This window comes from Lissotriton vulgaris, chromosome 2_1 (assembly GCF_964263255.1).
Source record: "Lissotriton vulgaris chromosome 2_1, aLisVul1.2, whole genome shotgun sequence".
NCBI lineage: Eukaryota > Metazoa > Chordata > Amphibia > Caudata > Salamandridae > Lissotriton > Lissotriton vulgaris.
In genome coordinates, this window is record NC_141687.1 from 698,142,539 (window position 1) to 698,164,847 (window position 22,309).

General features: G+C 45.3%; 1 protein-coding gene across 4 annotated transcripts in view; it reads right to left on the minus strand.

The window, feature by feature from the left end:
• The window catches only part of USP47 (ubiquitin specific peptidase 47), a 1,494,847-nt gene that overhangs the window by 1,350,862 nt on the left and 121,676 nt on the right, over positions 1-22,309 (minus strand). For all 4 annotated transcript variants that reach the window (XM_086955947.1, XM_086955945.1, XM_086955948.1 and 1 more), the window contains one exon: positions 9,328-9,481. In XM_086955947.1, coding sequence (XP_086812073.1) covers positions 9,328-9,481 — 154 coding nt within the window. The remainder of the gene's footprint in view (positions 1-9,327; positions 9,482-22,309) is intronic.

Sequence of the window (22,309 nt, forward strand, 5' to 3'; positions counted from 1 at the left end):
CTCCAGGAGAAATCAATTTAGTTAATACATAAAAAGCCTATCAACAATATGCCTGACCCTCTACTCAGACTCAGAGCTAAAAGAGATTATGACGTAGCGGAACTGGAAGAGGAGGAATGGCTCGAGGCACTAGCCTCTCTCAGAGAAACCGCCATTTCCTCTAGGCTCAGGCTCGTACAGCTCAAGATTCTTCATAGAATATATCTTGAAGGACCGACGCTGGTGAAGACGGGTTATAGGACTGACGCAGGCTGCACGAGGAGATGTGGGCTGAAGGGCACTTCTGTACATATGCTGTGGGAATGTCCGGTTATCCAAGTGTATTGGGCTGACAACGAAAAGCATGGAGGAAGTAATGGGCAAAAGACTGATTGCAACATAAAGCTGTGTCTCTTTTTGTGGCCCTAAAGATTTAAACACTAAAGAGAGAATATGGGTGACACTGAGAATGATGATTGCTAAAAAGAATATTGCATGAATGTGGAGGGTGCAGGAACCACCGTCATTGATAGTATGGTAAAATAACATGGACCATTGCATGTTAACTGAGAGGACAGTGTACAAATCTAGAGGATGCCCCCAACAAATGTACACAAATATGGGGCAAATTGAATGGGTATAGAGGAGGGATCTGTGAACCTACGCTGTCTAGAAGAAGGTAGAAGTCTGGGTAGAATTGTCTCACTTTGATCGAATGCAAACCCTTTGTAATTGGATATTTACCTAGGTCTTTGGTTGGCGCTGTACCAGCAGACAAATTTCAGGCACTTATGTTTGTACACTGTTTTACCTGTGTGAACAGGTCTTTAATAAAAAACACAAAAAATAGAAAAGAAAAAAAAAATGGGCTTAGACACTGTAGGGGTACAGGGCTCATGGCTCAGGGCTCAGGGCTAGTGCAATCAGCTAGAGGGGTGACTTACCTAGACCTCAGGCAGCAGGTTGCAGACATGGCACACAGGGATGTGTGCCATGTCGACTCTTTACTTTTCTCTGCAACAAAACACTTAGTCTGCAATGGCAGTGTGTGGGTTTTAAAGTACAGGGCCTCGGAGGGTGGCACAATAGTGCTGCAGTCCTTAGAGACCTTTCCTGGTCACAGTGTCCTTTTACAAGGGGCTTACCTGAGGCCAGAGATGTGCCAATTGTGGGTACAAAGTTACAGTCTTGGTAAAGAACATCGGCCCTGGGAACCAGATTGGCAAGGGACCCAAGACACATCATGTCAGATTGCATAAGATGTCAGGCAAAAAATTAGGGATAAGCATGCAAAAAGGGGCACTTTCCTACAGTTATGACGTAGATAATTGCAGAGTTACGTTAGGTAGGGGGAGGGCACCTAGTGGCTGTGATAAAAATGGTAGGTGACAGACTGGTATAGTGAGTGAGGTTTTAGTTTTGTAAGGTGGAATGCTTAGGTGATGTTTGTGATGTGCAACCATTTCATTAAAATGTCCTTTTTGCACACATATAAAAACGTCAGGGGTCTATGCTACGCCCCTCTCACCCAATAGGATGGAAGGAGGGGTGCGGGAACGACTGCTGACTGGAGGGAGATCTATCACTCGGGGGGATTGGGAATGGGGAAGGCGGTGCAGTCTAGACGACTGGGCACTCTTTGGACTACATCCGTTAGATCTATGGGGCCCTTTTGGGTTGCCACCCACCATTTTATGGTCAGTGTACCCGGTGGAATCCCAGTGTAGGCGGAGTTTCAGTAGTTTCTCATCCTCGCATCCCTCAAATTAGGTTTTTGAGGAAGTGAGGAGCAGAGTTTTTGTTTAGGGCTGGCTGAGATGTTCAGGGCAGCTGCGCAGCAGGGTTGAGGAATTTATATGATTGTCGCTTTGAGACAGAGGCAGGTGTGTTGGCCCTTGAGCATAAGTTTGCAGAGAATTTGAGAAGTTATTGTTGTTGCCACAGGCGAACCAGGCTGAAAAAAGGGTTTGAACAAGGCACACCGAACGAGTCAGGAAGTTAAATGTTACGTTATAGGAGGTTAAGTTTAGTAGGTGTTAAAAGATTAAGTGTTGAACGGTAGGGAAAGTTAAAAATGTTTCAATTCCAGGAGTGCAGTATGTCATGATGTAGAAAACTGTGGGGTTACGTTATGTGGGGGGGGGGATCAATGGGAACTTAGAGGCTGGGTAGAAATGGTGAGTGGAAGAGTTGAATAGGGAGGTTTTAGTTTTGTAAAGCAGTATGCCTAGGTAGTTTTTGGGATGCGCACCTGTTTCAATAAAGTTGCCTTTTTCACACACACACACATAGTTTCAGTGGTCTGTGTTGCAACCCTCTTACCCAACTGCTTCAAAACTATTATTTGCGCTTGCAATCAAACCGCTGGTGATTTGGGAACAAATGGACCGGGAGCGGTGGTGCATCCACATAGGTGGGACCCTGCACATGATATCACTGTATGCTCATGATGCCCTTTTTTATGTTGCTTTGCCGAGCAAGGTAGTGCCCGACTATTGCAGATTTTAGGGGATTTTGGTGCCTAATTGGGCTGTGGCTTAGTAAGCGTAAATCATTTATCTTCCCACTGGCCCGGTTGGCTCAACTCCCCCGGGAGCGACTTCCTCCCTGGGGCTGCAATGGGAGACAGGACATTTAGATACCTGGGTATACAGGTGGCGATCGAGGACATGCAATTATTGAACCACAATAATGTGCATAGAAATGTTGATGGTCTGAGACAATCAGTGTCCTTCTGGAATACACTTTCGCTCTCTTTAATGGGTAGGCTGGTGGTGCCCAAGAGGATTGTGTTGCCCCACTGTCTGTATGTGCTTCAAAACTTGCTGTTGCCGATCCCTAGGGCAGTGTTCAGGCAGCTCAACTGTAAACTAGTGGACCTCTTTTGGGACGGCCACCGTAGTAGAGTGGCACTGGACACTCTGAACTGGCTGTACGAGGATGAGGGATTAGAGGCCCCTAGGTTGAATCTCTACTATTTCACTGCACACCTGTAGCATGCGTCCCGATGGCTAGACGAAGGGGGCAACTGGGAGAAGAGGCTATTGAGAGGAAGAGTCTCCCCAGATAGGCTCCCAACTGCTTTTTTGGAAGGGGTGTGTGCCCCAGACGATGTACATTATATAAATAATCCACGAGTATTGGGCAACGTTTCGTGGAATGGATCTTAAAGCATGCTACATTCGATTGTGAACTATCAGTGTGGGTACTTGCTCCGGTGCGGACAAGGATGGATAATATGTCATTTCAGGCTGAGCAGGAGGGAAGAGTGCTGGGACTTTGGGTTGGGGAGGGGTCATTATTTTCATTATGCTGGATTGCCTGTTAGATTGTAAATATCAGAGGAAGAGACTGGCCTGAAACTTCTTCAAAGTAGTGATAAATAGTGCAGTGAAGATGTGTAAGTGTTGTAAATTACATAGACACAAAGCGTGAATTGATAGTTACATATGATGAGAGCAATAAACACTAACAAAGCGCTCCAACACCTTTTGCACTGTGATTACACTGTTGCGGCTCAGGAGGAAGAGCGGGGGGGCTATTTCCTGCACTCTAGTGATTTGAGTGAGCATGTGGCATTGCGTAATGTCATTGCTATCTTTGGCCTAATGAACCACTCCAGCTGTAGTAGGGCCCTGGCTTCACCTCCTGGTGCAAGGCGGGCTGTGCTCTATGGCACACATGGAGGGAAGGAGGGATGGTTTCGGCTGCAGCTCCGGTCTCGTACAGTGCCTCTGCAATTACTAGTGAGCGAGAGGCACGGAGGTGGTGGTGGGTGTATTGTTGGTGGTATTGGTGGTGGTATTGGTGCTAGTTGTGGTGGCACTGGTGGTGGGTGTACTGGTGGTGGGTGTACTAGTGGTGGTGGCGGTAATGATGGTGGTGGTGGTGGTGGTGGTACTGGTGGTGGTATTGATACTGGTGGTGGTATTGGTACTGGCGGTGGTATTGGTACTGGTGGTGGTATTGGTACTGGCGGTGGTACTTTTGGTGGTGGTGGTGGTACTTTTGGTGGTGCTGCTACTGGTGGTGCGGTACTGGGTGTGGTACTGGTGGTGCTGGTACTGGTACTGGTGGTGGTGGTGGTAGTGGTGCTGCTACTGGTGGTGCTGGGTGTGGTACTGGTGGTGCAGGTGCTGGTACTTGTGGTGGTGGTAGTGGTGGTACTGTTAGTACTGGTGGTGGTCCTGGTACTGGTGGTGGTGGCAGTAATACTGGTCGCGATGGTGGAACTGGTGGTGGGACTGGTAGTACTGGTGATGGTGGGACTGCTACTGATGGTGGTGGTATGTGTGGTGGTGGTAGTACTACTGGTACTGGTGGTGGTGGTAGTAGTGGTGGTAATGGTGGTGGTGGTGGTAGTGGTAGTGGTACTGGTGGGGTTGTGGTGATTCTGGTGGTGGCACTGGTGCACTGGTGGTGGTGCTAGTGGTGGTACTGGTAGCGGTGGTACTGCTACTAGTGGTGGTAGCCGTAGTACTACTGGTACTGGTGGTACAACTGGTGGTGGTGGTGGTGGTGGTACTACTGCTGGTACTGGTGGTGGTGGTACTGGTGGTGATACTGCTAGTGGTGGTGGTACTGCTGGTGGTGGTACTGTACTGGTGGCGGTACGGTTACTGGTGGTACAAATGCTTGTTACATTACTGACTAGAAAAGCTCCCTCTCGGGCTGCGTGGCAAATTAATTATATAAACAAGAGCGGCCCCTAAAGTGAAAGAGAACAGAGCTGCAAATACCAAAAAAATAGTGCTTACCGACTTATGAAGGAGACCGTGTAACGCCACAAGTAAAAGATCCAGTCCTGATGGGCGGTCACAAAAGGAGACAGGGCAGTAACAAGGAGGGACTAAGAAGCCTCATATTGAATCGGAAGCCAGAGTTTACCAAAGACAGTGACACCAGCCAATAAAAATATGGGCGGGGCTTCCACAGCACTTCCACATATAACCCTACTACAGCATGCCTCGCGGAGCGAGCGGTGGATGCGCTGCAACGCTAGGCTCAACTTAAAAATGTGTAGGTTTGCTACGTTTCCGTAGCTGCAAGCTAGGCTAGGGCTTCACAGCTTGGCAAATTGCAAAAAAAGGGTCAGTGTTGAGTGAAAAAAGTAATGTGTCCATGTTGCACTTTGGGCCCTATGTTATTGTAGGCACTAGTCCTTGTTCTCGGGAGATTTAGGGGAACACAACATAGTAGGACAAGTATTAATATCAATTGTACTTCTCTGTATTTGTGCCTTCTAAGCGTAAGCCAGTGTGCAAGATAGAAGACATTTGGAGAAATGCCCTTTTAATTCACATGCTAGCATGGGTACCCACAAATTCAGAGATGTGCAAATAACCACTCCTTCTAAACTTCCTATCTCATGCCCATTTCGGAAATGCATAGGTTTCCTGGATAGCTATTTTTCTCTCTTTATAATTTACCATAGGAATTGCACTGTACCCGGTGCACATAGAAAAACCATTGAAAGGTGAAGCTCAGTTGTTGACGCTGGGTACCTCAAGTTCTTGGAAAACCCACAAACCCTATATATCCCCAGAACCAGAAGGGTCTAGCAGATGAAATGGTATATTGCTTTTGTAAATAGACCGACGAGAAGTTACAAATTCAAACGTTGTCACTAATGGACGCTTTTCCTATTAATTTTCAATATTTTTTTTTGTTTCAACAGTTTCCTTGGGAACATTTTGAGGCATCCACACAAATGACCCCTTGCTGAATCCGGAATTTTGTCTTCTTTTCAGAAATCTATAGCTTTCCAGGATCAACCATAGGGGTCATAGCTGTTTCCACCACAAACGGAGAGTAGGTTAAAAGCACTAAAATTATGTAAAATGGACTAGCTTTTTCAAAAGATGCCAAAACTGTGGTGGTAAAAAACAAAACCACAAAAAAAAGTTTTTAGATTAACTTCTGCATGTTCCCGAAAGCCATAAAAATTATGACTCTAGCATAGCAAACCTTTTATTCATGCCATTTTGGGGCAAAAAAAACTACCCCTCCCAAAAAAATCCTCTCTGCCTATTTTCTCAGTTACATCCAGGGGAATCCACATACCCTGGGTACCTTTAGAACGCCCAGGATGCTGAAAAGGAAAATAAAAAGAGACACAAATTTGCCATAGATAGCCTATGTAGAAAAAAGTTATGGAGGGATACACACAAACAATCCCAAATAGACAACAAGCATTTGCAATGCAATAGGTCTCGCAGCATTAAAGTTTGAGTTATTGGCATTGTATATGACAATGTGTTGCATAATTATTTTTAGCAAAGTCTGTATTGGTGTATAAAGATGATTTGCAAGATGATGATAGCGATGGATTGGGGGGATGGATGGGGGGGATGGATGGATTGATGGAGTGGGGGCGATGGATGGATGGAGTGGGGGCGATGGATGGAGTGGGGGGATGGAGTGGGGGATGGAATTCATGTGTGCATTAAAAAGAGGAATCTAAGAATAGAAATAAACTGGGTACCCTCCACTCGCATAGTGTATATAAATACTAGCCCCATTTATGCACCGCTCATTTCATTGTAGTGGGTGGTGCCCTACCTTCTGTACTCAAGCGAAAGGGGCAGCCTTATCCCATCTTAGGTAGTGAGATCCAGCAAACTGACTGATGCAACAGTTGGCAAACTAGGAGACAGCAACTTACTCACACTCCTTCATATACAACACTGCCTAACTAGCACATATCCTGCCCCTTTCGCCTGCTTACCCTCACACAGAGAAACACTCCGATGACGAAAAGCGCGGGGAACTGTACGACGTGTTCATTGCACCCTTGAATCCGTGAGGTGTCTCCTTTTATGCACGGGTGAACAATTGTGGCTTATGTGGTACTTCTCAGACAGGGCACCAGCAGCTCCAGAACAAGTTTAAGCTATTGGCATTGTAAATTACTATGCCTTTTATTTATATTTTAAAAACCAACACAAAAATAAAAGGCATTGTCATTTACAATGCCAATAGCTTAAACTTGCGGAAATGCAAGACCTATTGCATTGCAATTGCTGGTTTCTTTTTGTTTAAGCACACCTCAAAAGTGCATGTGTTTTCTAGCTGTTTCCCTCTGGTATTTCTCTCCGCCTCCACAGTGCTCCATGATCCTCTCTCCCTCTTGTGCTTCTCCCTTCCAGCTCCCTGCTGCGCTCTCTCCTCTCACATGTTTGGTTTTCTCCCACCCACGCCCTCAATATAACAGATGCCACAACTGTGCTCTCCCGTGTCACTTGTGTCCCCCTGACCTCAGTGCTCCACCCGCGCCCGGTGTTCCCTCCCCCCACCTGCACTCTGCATGCTACGTTGGCCCCCCAAACACGCCACCATGTTGCTTTCCCGACTGCTTTAAAAAACAAAAACAAAAAAAAAAAAACACTGAGCATTTTATTCCTTTTGAGTTACTGATCCATCTTCGATGGGTAACTAAAAAATGTTTTTAAAAAAGCCGCCAACTCAAAGGCTTTTCTTTTTATTCTTTAAGCATGCTGCACAGCATCTGAGGTCCCAAAGGCGAGACCTATTGGCTTTGGCCAGTGAGTGTTGTTATCATGCTATTGCTGCAGCTCTAAGCAAAACTGCAGAGTAAATACCCAGGTATTACCGAGAGGGTAGTAATTCAGGGCATTCCTTTCACAAGCAACGACTTACAAGGCAGGGCCACGATTGGGCCAACAGGAAATCTCTGCAAAGGCACGGGTTTTCAGAGCATGATCGCCAGTGTTAACAGAACAAAAAGAAAATTGCCCAGCAGAAACGGGCTGCCTGGAATAAAGAGCATGCACAGACAATTCAGTGCCTCCGTCTGATTTTACGAACCATTGAGAAATGTATGTGGCCACAAAAATTACCTATGTTGGCAAATTGCGGGGCCACTTGCGGGGGGGGAGGGTTTTGCCCCATGGAAATGCGCTGACTGGGGGGGAAAACATGCATGGCGACAGGGGCGCCGGCGCCGTGTAAAGGAGCCGTTTGCCGAGCAAGAGCCGGCGTCAGAGACTTCATGATGTCAACCTCAGTGGAGTGGAAAAGTGGCGGTGGTGGACACTGTCAGAAAAACAAGCAAATAAGCACAAGTGTTGTATTTCGTGAAACAATCATTTAATACCCTGCCTTTCCAACAATCATTGGGTGGGGTGTGTACCCACACTGTTCAGCTTCGTACTCCTCCCTCCTTTTTGTACGTAATGCCCTCTTTATTCCTAACAAAGTCACATAACACCTGACCGAACTCACCCATGGATGTGCTGCCAGTGGTACTCCTCGCTCCACACCCCGGACATGGTGCGCGCGGTTGCTGGTCCCCTCCTCGGCCTCCGTACTGGCTCCATGCCCTGGTGTGAATGCTGCTCCGATGAAGTATGACAGGACAGCGCTTCTCCCACTCAAGTGTGAACATGCCAAAAACCCGAGACCCGGGCTCACCGCTTCCACGCGAATCTCAGGGTACATGTGACATTCAGAAGGTTACTACAGCGGGGGCACTCCTAATGGAACGGACAGCTCTACTACTGGAAGCGGGGGCCGCTGCTGGCACCAGTGCAGCGGGGGCGTTGGGACAGGGGTTCAGGAATGGCACCACTAACAGCAGCCGACAGTGCAGCTCTCACCCACCTATCCACTGCAAAGCTGGGGTGCTGCTGCAGAATGTCGGTGCAGATGGATTTAATGTGCTCACAGAAGCGCCGCCTTGGTGAGCAAGTCAAAACGAAACCGAAACCTAAGAGCCGGGCGACGTGAGCTGTCTACGGTAGAAGCTCACGCGTGCGAACCAATCCCAAGACGCATGGCAGAGTCGGAATCCGACGCGCGCAACCAAATCCGCGCAAGGCCAGCTCTTGTCGCTCCCTCTCCCATTCACAATGCTGCGCACGTGCACAGCTCTCGTCTCCATTTGCCTGCTGAAACGATCACTATAGTTCTCTGGCGAAAACGCGCTTCACGCGTTTCTCTAGCCGAGACCTAAAAAAGGCTCATCGGTGGGGGCAGGATGCATAGCAGCAAAAGAGTTAAACAGGACCATACTGGATACCACCCCTCTGGCTTCTCATTTTTGGAGAAGGTACAGACATCCAACAAGTAACTAAGAAAATGGACCTCGGCACATTAGGTATATACAGCACACAGGCATGAGAAAAAGGTAAATAACAGAAGTAATAGAATACAAAAAAAAAAGCAAATACACATATATTGGTCTATAAAACCATTCACAGAAGTGGTGGTTGTGCTCTTCAACACTCAAGCTGATGTAAATCTTAATTGTATGCACACTGCCAAGCAAAATTAGATGCTAAGGTGCCAAAATAAATAAGTTAAAAAATAAATATTATTAAGATATACCTGTGTCAGATTTACTCAGGATGGAGGAATACGAATAGTTTGGGCTTGCATAATCACTGACACAACCAACCGAACCTTCTCTTGTAAGAGGTCCTATAAACCGGTCTTGAGAACTGTCGCCAAGGCCACTACTGTCGGTCATACCCAAATCATCCTGAAATAGAATACATCTTTATATTAAATAAGAATGGGTTTCACAGTGCAAATTAGAAGAATACTTAATTAAAAGCATACCCAGGTGTGTAATCAATAACATTCAAGGCTCTTGATTCCCAAGAAGATTGTGAACTTTACATTTACAAACATTTATACATACATAAGACAGGACTTTCCGTTCCTTCAAAGTACCAAAGGAAGTGAATATAGCTGCTACACAAACAACCTTTCCCAACTACAATTAAGAAAGACGAAGGTCAAATCAGCGAGAAAAATTAATTATCATAAATGTTCAAGCTTTCAAATGTTTTGAAGGCTGTAGTTACTGTACTATTTTTGCATTAGAGATTGTGGCACCTGCTATCTAATTTCATACAATTGGAGGTGTTGCACATTGTATTCTGCTAAAAACTACGAATTTCTTTGTATGGGGTCAAATCCAACAGATTCAAACCTAGACGTTTCACACCTTTTCAGTGAGGCATGTAGTGTTCCACATCTCACAGTTTTTTTTTTCTCATAGCGCCTTCTAATTTACAATGCAAATGATGGAAGATACTGTCCATCTGCACCATACCTTTCTCAATACAATTTGTCGGCTACCTCAGTCATCGCTTTCAGCATTAGTTACTTTATAAATAATTTGAGCATTTTTCTCAACCAGGGATTATGGACAAATCTGTGTCCGGAATATATCCCAGTCCCACCCCTACCCATCTTGAGACCTTGTAAGTGGGAAATAAATAAAAAAAAGCTGTCAAACACACAAATGATGATAGAAGGAATGCTTAAAATAAGTCTAACCACTAGCAATGATCATTGTAATTAAGGCCCAAGTGTTAAATATAACAAGGCAGCCCATATACCACCTGGAACCAGGGCACATGGGTATATGTACAATAAGGGTTCAGTACGGAACAGTTACAATTAGAGCAATAACAGAAATAATTGCAATCAAGAGCAGGTATCAATCAGTGACCATTCAATGACTAGAACAGAGAAACCAGACCCACTAATAAGTTATCATATGTTATTATATTTGCAGCATCCAAAAATTAGCAAAGTCCTCAGGTGATAATACCTCAGTGAGTGAAAAACTGACAGTGTAATAGTGTGTATAATAGATCAAATGACAATGGCACATTTAACTGATTTCAGTAGTAGGTACAGTTGCTTGAATACTAGTAGTTCAATGACAAACAATATTATAACCATTATTTCTATGTGTCACAATCACAGCGTTTCGACCAATAGTATTAGGTGGGACATCATCAGGACCAACATTGCAAATGGACAAAAGCAGAGTATCTGAAATGAAAAAAGATAGTGGGAACCAGAATTTGCCAAACTAAGAGGCATAACTAAATGGAAAACTGGCTTGATTAGCTGAAGAGTGCAGCAATCACTCAATCGAAGCGGTTTAAGGAGTCTGTAATAAACAACATTCATTGTTCTAATTCTAGTTTTAACTGATCCACACTGAACCTTTGTTGTGCATGTACCTGAATCCAAGTGGCTACAAAGATGAACAGTACTATGTTGCTGAAGGAGCACCAACACAATAGTTCAGGGATGCGAAGCAGGCAAACAAAGTCACCGAAATGGAGAGAGGCAAAGGAACTGGAACACTGCCATCCATCAACACTCTGCGACAGAACGGCAATGTGGGCTCATATCAAACGGTGGCATGTCCTATCAGGTGGCACACTTACACGTATGTGAAATATAGGTGAGACCAGATGACCTTTAACACCAACAAAGATTGGAAGCATCACAAAAACAGAAGCAAAGATGTAGGGAGGATGGGTTGAAGTCACATATGGAAATTCACTAATGACCTGAATAAACAAGCCTGAAAGATTCAGACCCTAACCACTCAGTGAAGCTACTGGATGGGACAGTAAAGCCCCAGAGTCATAAATGCACAGAAGAAACCCAGAGTCGGAATAGCTTTCATGTAGGCAGTCACTGAGATTAAAGGGCACAGCTTATTTGTACTGATGTGTCCAGGCAGGGAATCATAGTCAGCAGGGAAACAGAAGTGTAAGTAAGCCTGCACAGTTGGCAGATATGTTTGGACACATTGTCTCCAACCCCAAGGGATTGTTGCACTACAAATATGCAGTGGCTGACAGTAAAGTGATGCTTGACATAGTGGAGGAAAGGCACTTCGAGATTTGGTGTCATGGGTTATGTTGGGGTAGCTCTGAACTCTGTCCCAGTGAAAGGTACATCTGTTAGCACGAACACACCTGAGCCTTTAACTTCAGAAGCCTCAAAGGAGAAACTGATGAGGTCTACAAAGAATAGCACTTCATGGAGTCCTAGAGCAACGGCCTGGACTGCATGACAACACCACCAATTAAAACCTCTTTGTCTTTGTATCACAGACAAATCAGTGCATGTAGCATAAGAAGCACTGAAAGAAACCTCTATCTACAGCTATAAGCAAGGAAACAAGAGCTACTGGGGAAACGATGAACAACAATCACAAATGAGCGTCATTGACAAAACAGCGAGTTGCATATTGGCTGACTGAGGTTAAAGAAAACTCATTTTGCTTTACAGGCACTCCAGACATTTTTTTTTTGTCCTCATAACCACCATGTAGACAAAGTACCAGAAGGAATTTACAAAAACAGCTGTCTCAGTTTATTTCGTAAACTGGAGGGGACACGAGTCTTGTGGGGGCCTTTTATCCCTCAGCTGGCAACTGCATTCCAGGTAGGCACAAAGTAAGTGATTTACCGATCTGCGGCAAACCTTGGGGTAGTTTAGCAGCCAAATGGTGCCGGGCATGAACCGGTTAACGGCTGTTCCATAGGTACAAGATATTTAAGTACCATAGGAGATCAATCATAGGACCCGGGGAAAAAAAAAAAAAAGAAAAACCCCGGATGAATCAATGAAGCCAAGAAAGTAGATACCAAACCGCCCTTTTACTGTGATTGCCAGATCTAGCCAGATCCATGCGGGAGGTCTGCAAGACTGAAGATAGCCAATCTCTAAATGTAGGGGGTGAAGAGTCTTTCCATTTTCTGCATATCTCCCTTCTTGCAAGCAGGATAGCATAGAATACTAGAAACTTGGCTGGATTTTGTCGACCTTCTAATACCCCAAATATCACTAGGGGCAGATCTATGAAAACAGGTCTTCCCAGTGATTCTGTGAGGTAATTACTGATATCCTCCCAAAATGTGGTTAATAGTGGGCATTCAAAAAACATATGTGTGTCTGATGCAGCAATCAACCCACATCTAGCACAAGACACTAACTCTCCTCCTGCGAATTTAGATAACCTAAGAGGGTAATAATGTGCCCTATAGAGGGTAAAGATATGATTTCTGCGAAGCCAGGATGGTTTAACAATGTTCCACAAAATTTCAAAAGAAGTTATCCAAAGATTTTGTAAGATTTGGTCCATCAAAACTGAGCCCCATATTGACTCCGGCAGAATAAAGTCTCCATCCGACTCCTCCAGAATAAAGTTATACCATTTAGATACTTCTTTTTTTACTGGTCCACAGACTACTAAATCAGAGACAAATTGACTATGCCCTCCAAGTTTAAATTTATTCCCATTAGCGGGAGAGGTTTTATAGGCCACAGTCTAACTATGAATTTGTAGGTATTTAAATCGTGAAAGGTTGGGGCCAACCTTAGCTTGCAGATGTTCCCATGAGAGTAAATCCCCCTCGAAAAAGAGGTCACCCCAAAGTTCGAGGCCTGCCTCTCTCAAAGGGATAGCTAGAGTGTCATCAAGCCAGGCAGGGTTTTCAGGCAACCCCCACAACGGAGTTTTTTCACAAAAGTAATTTAGTTTTATGGATTTCATGACTTCAGCCCAAGTTTTAGCAAGACCTTGTAAAATCTTCAATTTAATTTTTTTTAAAGAACTTAGGATTACCAAACTTAAAAAGGAAACCAGAACGATTAATTCTTTCCCCATCCAGCATAGCTGCGTACATAAGGCCTACCCCAGAACCTAAAGAACCCTTCAGCAACATTCGAGAATGGGATAATTGAAAGGCCCACGCATACATTTTTATATCTGGTGCCGCTAAACCACCCTGGTCACGTTGCCGTCTTAGTTTTTTCCAAGTCATACGTGGAAGATGGTTATTCCAGATAAAGGTTGAGATGTTGGATTGGAATTTAGTTAAGATAGTTTGATCAAAGTATAAAGGAATGGTGTTAAATAAAAAAGAAATTTTAAGAAGAATAGACATTTTTATAAGATTATCTCTACCAAGTAATGAGAGGGGCAAATGCGACCATGATTGGAGAAGCTTGCAACAATCTTTAAGAACTGAAGATAGATTTACTTGGACAAGTTTATTAATGTCCTTAACTATCGTCAAGCCTAGATATCGCAGTGAAATGCCTGCTTGCAACTCGGTTACAGCATTCTCATCGTTCCATACAAGCATTTCAGTCTTCGCGTTAATCTCATAACCCGATATTTGTCCAAAAGCGTAAGCCAGTTTCAAGATTGCCGGAAGAGCAGTGGTGACCTCTGATGTTAATATAAGCACGTCGTCGGCGTATAATGCTACCTTCCTCATCCAACCTTGATAGTAAAAAGGTTTAATGGCGACCTCCTCCCTTAGATGTTGCGCAAAAGGCTCAATGTAAAAATCAAAAAGCAATGGAGAGAGCGGGCATCCCTGTCGGGTGCCCCTAGAGATGGAGAAAGGGCTCAACAGGTCACCATTAACGAGGAGGCAGGCAGATGGATTACTGTACAAGAGGCCTATCACCCTACGGAACCTTTCCCCGACACCAAACTTGGTCAAGGCCTCTGACAGGTATCCCCAATTAACCCTGTCGAAAGCCTTGGTTGCGTCTAGCGTAAGGGCGGCCAATGGTAGGTTATTAGTTGTTGCCATATCTATGGCATCAATCAAATCATAGGTCAGTTCGTAAAGTTGTCTCCCTTTCAGAAACCCCTTTTGATCCGAGTGAAGGACAGAAGGCGCGATAGAGGCTAATCTGGTGGATAAAACTGTGGTAAAGATTTTATAATCCACATTCAAAATGGAAATTGGCCTATAAGAGCCACAGGCCTCCTTAGGTTTACCGGGTTTTAAAATAAGGGTAATGGAGGCTTTATCCCATGATGTCGGAGGGGATACTCCTTCTACAAGGATTGGATTAAACAAAATGGTGAGGAAGGGGACAATTTCTGACTCCAGGATTTTATATAACTCAGCTGGCAGCCCATCCGGTCCGGATGCCTTTCCTTTCTTACCCTTCCTAATAGCTGATCTCACCTCTTCCTCTGTGATGGGATTATCCAAATGTTGTAATTGCTCAAGAGAAAAAGATGGTAAAGTGATGTTACTCATCCAGCTCTTAATGGCCTCCGCTGTGATAACCTTATCTTCTTGATATATCTCTTGGAAGAATTCCCTAAATGCTCTCCTAATTTCATCATCTGAGGTGAAGTTGTTATTTCCTACTTTTATGGATGCTATGTTGTCCCGGGCCTGATCTACTTTGGTCTTCCAAGCCAGTAATTTACTAGCGCCTTCACTGTATTCAAAATGGGCCAACTTACTGGCTTCCCATCTTTGTTGAACTCTCAGATAATTCTATTTAAAGCTGAACCATTATTTGATAGAAAAAAGTTCTGAGTCTCCAACTTGAGATATGAGATATGCTCATCATTGGTGAGGAGAGAGCGATCAAAGGACCACGTACTCGACGGTTTCTTAGTACGGAGATCCAATTTAATCGCCGAATGGTCTGAAAGATGAGAGGGAAGGTAGTCTATTGTATTAACAGAATCAACCAGTCTTTGAGTTATAAGAATAAAGTCGATCCTTGACTTGTGATGATATTTAAGATTCCGGAAAGAAACCCCTTGTTGTTGCCCCGACCTTGGTCTCCAGACATCAACAAACCCATATTGCCTCATAGCATCCAGTAGAAAGGATCTAGTCTTAGACAAGACCAAAGATCTATTATTGGGAGACTTGTCCAAGACAGGGTCTAACACGATATTAAAGTCGGCGGCCAATATTATAGGTCCTGAAACATTTAGTAACTGCGACAAAACAGTTTCCAGACAAGATGGATCGTCCTGGTTCGGACCATAATAACCGACGATAGTGACTGAGAATCCGGCCATGAGAACGGAGACCATGGCCCATCTACCATCAGAATCTACAGTCAGCTTGGCTTTAGCTTTTTTTGGAGAAAATAATCGTAACCCCTCTAGGGTGAGATGTCGGAGTGGTAGAAACGACAAAATCAATCCATCTGTTCTTTTTAGTAAGTGCAATAAATTCACTATGTGTTAAGTGGGTTTCCTGCAACACAATGACCTGCACATCCAAATCCTTCAGATATTGTAAGATTCTATTGGCTCGAGGGTTGGTGCGCAGGCCATTGACGTTCCAGGAGAAAAAAAAAACAATACTACTCATCTCACATCCAATAATCCAAAACAACTAAAAATACTATACCATAAAAGGATATTTGTGTTCACCATCATATCTTCCTTACAACAAATGTGCGGATTACCATTCCAAAAACTACTATTTAGGTTATTGAGGACTTTTTTATATTTTTGCCACCCCTCTGCACTCAGCCACCCATGGTGAGTGCCCCTCCCCCCGTGAAGAACCCTTGCATTATCTAACCGGAACAGTGTCCAGTAGATTTTGCCCCACTGGTTGACCTCCAACAGGAAAGATCAGCCGCCTCTTTTCAAGTGAGAAAAAAAAAATGAAAACTATTACAAAGAAGAAAAAGAGAATAACTAAGACTGTGACCATATTATCTAGTGCATTTAAATGGGAGGAGAAACACAAGCGTCGACATCTAAATTTCCAGATCAAAAAGTAGGGAATTAAATGGAAGGTCCTCTTTGATATTTAAGAGGGACCTATTATACCTTACAAGCACCCTTACCCAGATCCATTAGTAGCTCATCAGCTGCTTGTACAGACCGGATGTTAAACATCTTGTTGTTGTACATTACTTTAAGAGCTGCCGGAAACATGAGCTGAGCTGTTGCACCCAATTTTCTAAATGCATCTAGGCGCCTCCCAAATTCCCATTGTTTTTCAAGTGTTACTCTAGAAAGGTCCGATCTAATCAAAAAGGTAAACCCCTTCCCAGCCAAGGATTTTTGTTTCAAGGCCATATTTAGGATGCGCTCTTTTAAAATGTAGGTGTGAAAATTTACTAAGATTTTGCGAGGTTTAGACCTCTGAGGGTTCAATTTAAAGGGATCCCTGTGAATCCTCTGAATGTCAGCCGACAATTCCGCTAGGGAATGATCTAAGTTCAGTGATTCCTTCAGTAAGGACACGATGTATTATATCTGACCCTTCAGATCCTTCAGGAAAATTCAAAATACTAATGTTCCCCCCGCCTCGCATTATTTTCAAGAGTCTCCATCCTCTCGCTGAGAGCCAGATCTTCCTTTGTGAGTTTTTGAATATCCACTTTCGCTTGGTCCAAATAGATTGAGTGGACACCAACCGTTTCCTCTAATACTCCAGTCCTTATTGTGAGCCCATCAATTTTGTTATCTAGTTTTTCACAATAGTTTCTGAACTCTAATTGATTAGCAGATGATTCCGCAAATCTCTTTCTTATCTCCAAGGTAAGGGCTGAGAACATCTCTAAAACAGAGGCTGCCGTCATCGGAGGAGAAGAAGAAGAAGAGGACGCCAATATTAAGTTGGGATTAAGTAGAGCAGGAACTGAAGAGGATTCCATATCTACACCCCCAGATGCATCTCCTAGCCCAAAAAAATCAAACTCGCCAGCCTTCTTGGTCAACTCTGTAGTCAAGACTGAGGGTGAATTCTGCTCTGTCACTGATGGAGATTGTGGCAGAGATTGCGCAGACTGCGTAGACAACACAGGTTGTACAGGCTGTTGTTCTAACTCTTGATCATACCGACCTTGTAGGTTTTCTCCTAAAGCCGTGACTGGCGCATTTTCAACCGTTTGCCTACAGCTCTTATCAACCTCATCATCCACCTCCAGCGGCGAAGTTTCTGCTAGCACTGATGGTCGGCAATAAGGGAAAGGACTGGGCTCTGGGATCGATGCCATACCTGTATCTTCGATCTCTTCAGAGAGATGTAAAATCTGGGGAACAACTTTGAAGTAGGAGCAAAGTGAAGGAGTAATTCTTGAGCTTGTAGGAATCACTGCTTTAGAAACTGTAACCTTCGCCTTAACTTTACTCTTTACATTAGTGTTTTTTGACTTAAGTTCTGTATTCAAAAAAGAGAAACTCCATTTTTCTTTTTTCGGCCGCGCCCGACCTTTTTTGGCCCCTCCTCTGGGGGTAATAGGTGAGGTGTTAGAAGACTTGGAAATATTGGGAGTATTTATCGTAGGGGAAGCCGGCAGGCCGTCCTCAACACAGGCAGTGCAAGGCAAGGAGGCAGGTTTAGCCACTACTTGAAACAAATCTGTGAAAGTCCCATCCCCCAGTTCATGTACCAAGGACCCCTCCACCGCGGCACGGGGGACGGGCTGTTGTAATTGACACCGCTGGTCTTTAGGACCTTCTATGGAGCTGGAGTATACAGTTATATATGTGGCATTCCCTGCATTTCCCTCTCCTTAACTCCAGCACGGCTAAACAAATCCTCGGGCTGGATCTAGGAGACTCCGGGGGATATTTAGCAAAAGGTGAGGAGGGGCCCCAAGAGCCAGTCTCTAGTCGTTTCTGCAAGCTGGTCACTAGCAAATTTTCCTTACCCCCGCCCCCGCAGGCAGCCTGAACCACACTGTCCCCCAAAAACCAGTTGCCAGCTCCTGTAAACACGATTCGAAATCCACTGCTACACCCTCTATACAGGAGCTCTGGTCGGCGTCCTCCATTGCCGCCCTCGGCACCTCTCTCACTAGGGGCCCAGGAACCATGGGGGTAGAGAGAGGACTCCACATCCACCGTGCTGCGAGGAGTATATCATCCCGCGTCCGGTGCAAGAAGAGAAAACTCGCGGAAGACAAAATAACGGTAAAAATGTACCGTTCTCCAGAGGATTGTCAGAGGTCTTTTTACTCAATCTTCTTTATTTCATTTCCGACGATATCAGGCTGATTCGTGTGGCGGAGATGATCCCTACGGGAGGTCGTACCGGAGCACTGCGGCAAGCTAACTAGCTGCCGCCATGTTCCGGCACTCCAGACATTAAACATAATGAAGATGGGAGTAGAATGGCACACAATTGCGCCCCCCTGGAACAATGACTGAGGAATGCTGCACGCATTAGAAATTCCTAGTAATCAATGGTCATATGTGGCAGCGATAACATGAAGAAAAAATAAGGTAAATAACATCAAAAACAACAAAGCAAATGACTTAACACATACCAGCCCCCCTACGGCTAGTTTGTTAGCTTTAGAGTAAATTTATCATCCCTGGTACACAGAATGGAGACTAGCAGCTAAAGTGGCATCCTAAGTAGCTTGCTGCGTGTGCAAACCCTTAGAGGTCTTTAATAGGCTTGGAGCGGAATACCTATGCACACTATGAGGGGCAAAGTAGCCTCAACAGAGAAGGTACTTACCTTCGGTAACGCCTTATCTCGTAGACACAATCTAGCCGCAGATTTATTACCTAACAATTTCATCCTCGTGACATTGCGGGCATCGTCTGCGCCGTATGTGATGTCCACATAGGCACCACCTCGATGCGCTGAAGTCAATTACTTTTCACGACTTTCCACACCAGGAGCGCAGAGCCATGAAGTGCACTGATAGTGGTGTGTTTAGAACAACTAGGGCCCTGAAAGGAATCAGCACTGACCTTTAGAACCTGTCCGCAGTGCCGGAAAGGATCAGTAAGGAATCTGCGGCTAGATTATGACGCTACAAGATAAGACGTTACCAAAGGTAAGTAACTTGTCTATCTGATAGAGACATGTAGAAGCAGATCCCTTACCTTAGAATATATAACCCGTAATACCATCCCCAGATGAGGGACTGTGGACAAGTTCAGACGAGGTAGTCCTGCAGGACAGAGCAGTCAAAAAGGCCATCCCTGCAAATTTTACTTTCCAGGCATTAGTGGCAAGTGAATGTGTGCAGTGATGCCCACGTTGCTGCCTGACAAATGTCAAGAACTGGAACACTACGTTGCAATACTGTGGTTGCAACCGAGGCTCTGGTGGAATGAGCTCTAAAGCCTTCAGGAGGTGGTTTCTTGGCCAGAGCGTAGTAAATTTTGATGTAGAAGGCGATCATCACAAAATAGTCCTCATCTGCACTGCACAAGCTTGCTTTGATCCAACGTACCCCACAAAATGTTGGTCGTCCACCCAGAGCTCTATAGTGCGGTCAAGTTAGAAAAACACCACTCTTTTTGGGTCCAGACGGTGAAGTCGCTGCGGAGGGCCATAGAAAGTGGGCAAGGTGACTCACTCATTGCCCCATGTGGAATGGGGTTACTACTTTTGGTAAGAAAGAGACCCTAGTGCAAAGCACCAACTTATCATTGAAGATAGTCAGGTAAAGAGGCTTGGATGACAAAACCTGCAATTCACTCACCCTCCTGGCAGAAGTTACTGCCACTAAAAAGGCAGTTTTGATGGAAAGCAGCCGGAGGGAGCAGTTGTGCAGACGATGAAATGGAGCACACATCAAGAAGGTGAGAACCAAATTAATGTCCCACTGAGGCATGATGAATGAAGGAGGTTGGAATATATGTACAAGCCCCTTAAGAAATTGGTTTACAATAGGAGATTTAATTAAAGAGGGTTGGTTTGGCAGCCTCCAGAAGGAAAAACAACAATAATTGATGCACAGAATGCAGAACAATGTCATACTATCACCCCAGTACAGAAATCTGGGCCTAAATCCACCGTTTTTTTGCTCACCATGCCATTCCAATTTGAACCCAGCCATATGCAAATCAGTCTTGACCCTTTGCCCCATGGGAACAGTCCAGCCCGAACTGCCAAGTCAGGTCCTCCCTGGACTGGAAACAAGCATCCAAGGACCGGTTTCGGGAATTCAGCCCTCATCAGGCTATCCTGGCGGATCCAGTGGTTTGGAGAGCACAGGACTCACGTCTGAGCCTCAAGAAGGAAGACAAGACCAAAAGGTACTCTTTCTGAAAGCCCAGAGCAGTGCCCTTCGGGGCAAGGGTCAAAATGAAGAGAAGGACCTGAAAAGGGGGGGGGGGGGGGCGGAAACAGGATCAATAGACCATTCTGTACAATATTAAACACATTTCTGCCGCCAGCTGGCATACACCGTCTTGGTAGAGGGATGCCTGACTGCCAAAATAACATCACAGACTTCTGAAGGAAGGTTGGATGCTATCAACTGCCACTGCTCAATCTCCACACAAGGATGCGTAGAGTTAACAGGTTCAGGTGGAGGATCCCCCGAAACACCCCCTCCTTCCCCCAAAGTGAGCAAGGGACTCACGTCTGAGCATACCCTGGCCAACTTATGGCGAACAAAGTGGTACAAAAGGGGATGGTGATGGACGGAGCATCTGAAACAATCAAACACTCACACCCAGTCAACAGATCTGGGTTTAATCCATCACTGTCCTTAAGCCCACTATGCCACCCTTGCTCACTTGGCCACTGGATTCAAGATAGCCTGGCTGATGAGGATTATGAATCCGAAACCGGTCCCAGGATGCTTATTTCCGGTCCAGGGAAGACATGGCTTAGCAGTTGGGGCTGGACTGTTCCCATGAGGCACATGGTCAGACTGATTTGCATATGGCCATGTCTGAACTGGGGTGGCTGAGTGAGCTAAAGAATGGTGATGGATTAAACGCAGATCAGTTGACTGGGGGTGAGTGTTTGATTTGCTCAAACGCTCCTTTCATCATCCCCTTTTGTTTCGCCTTCGGAACTCCAGCACGCAAAACTGCTGACATTGGGTGTTCTCTGCGGAGGTGAACAAATTTAACCAAGGCTCTCCTCACTTCTGAAGGAAACCTTGAGCCACCTCCGGATGGAGATGCCATTTGTGATACGCTAGGCATCAACAGCTGCCAGGTGTTGAACCACCAGCGAAATGCCCTGCTGTTCCAGCCATGTCCAGAGACGCAGGGCCTCTTGACAATGGGTCCAGGACCCCACTCCGATCTGTTCCTTGCAGTACCAGATGGCCGTGGTGTTGTCTGTGAATACCTGAACCAGCTTTTCCTGATGGAAGGAAGAAAAGCTTTCAATGCCATGCGAATTGCTCGGAGCTTCAGAAGATGTGGAGATTGAATTCTGCTAGACACCAGAGTCCTCTGATCTCCACTTCTCCCTAATAGCCGCTCCATGCCAGGAGTGACGAATCTGTCACTACTGTGTGATCTGGTAAGGGAAGGGACAGAGATGTGCCTCTGACTCGATCACTGTCGGTTATCCACTACAGTTTCTGTGCAGTTCCCTCCGCGATCTGGCCATGTCGGAGAGATTCCCTTCATGCTATGCCCACTAGAACTTCAAGTCCCACTGCAGAGCCGTATATGCCATCTGGCATGTGTCACTAGCAGAATGCAGGATGCCATGAGACCCAGCAGCGTCCCAATCATTCTCACTGAAATCCAGGATAGAAGCCAAAACATCTGTATCATAGCCTGAATATCCTGGACTCCCTGCTCCCGAGGATAGGCCGAAACTGCACTGTGCCCCGAACAGGTCAGATGAAAGGAAGCATCTGGGAGGGAGTCTGGTGTGACTTCGGCACATCGATACTGAACACCGGCAAAAGTAGGAAATTCGCTAGTGTGAAGGTGGGAGAGTACAGTCTGGGGCAAGCTTGCCTTCAAAAGTCAGTTGTCCAGATAGGGAAAGACTAGCGCCCTAGATCTGCGCAGATGAGCTGCCGC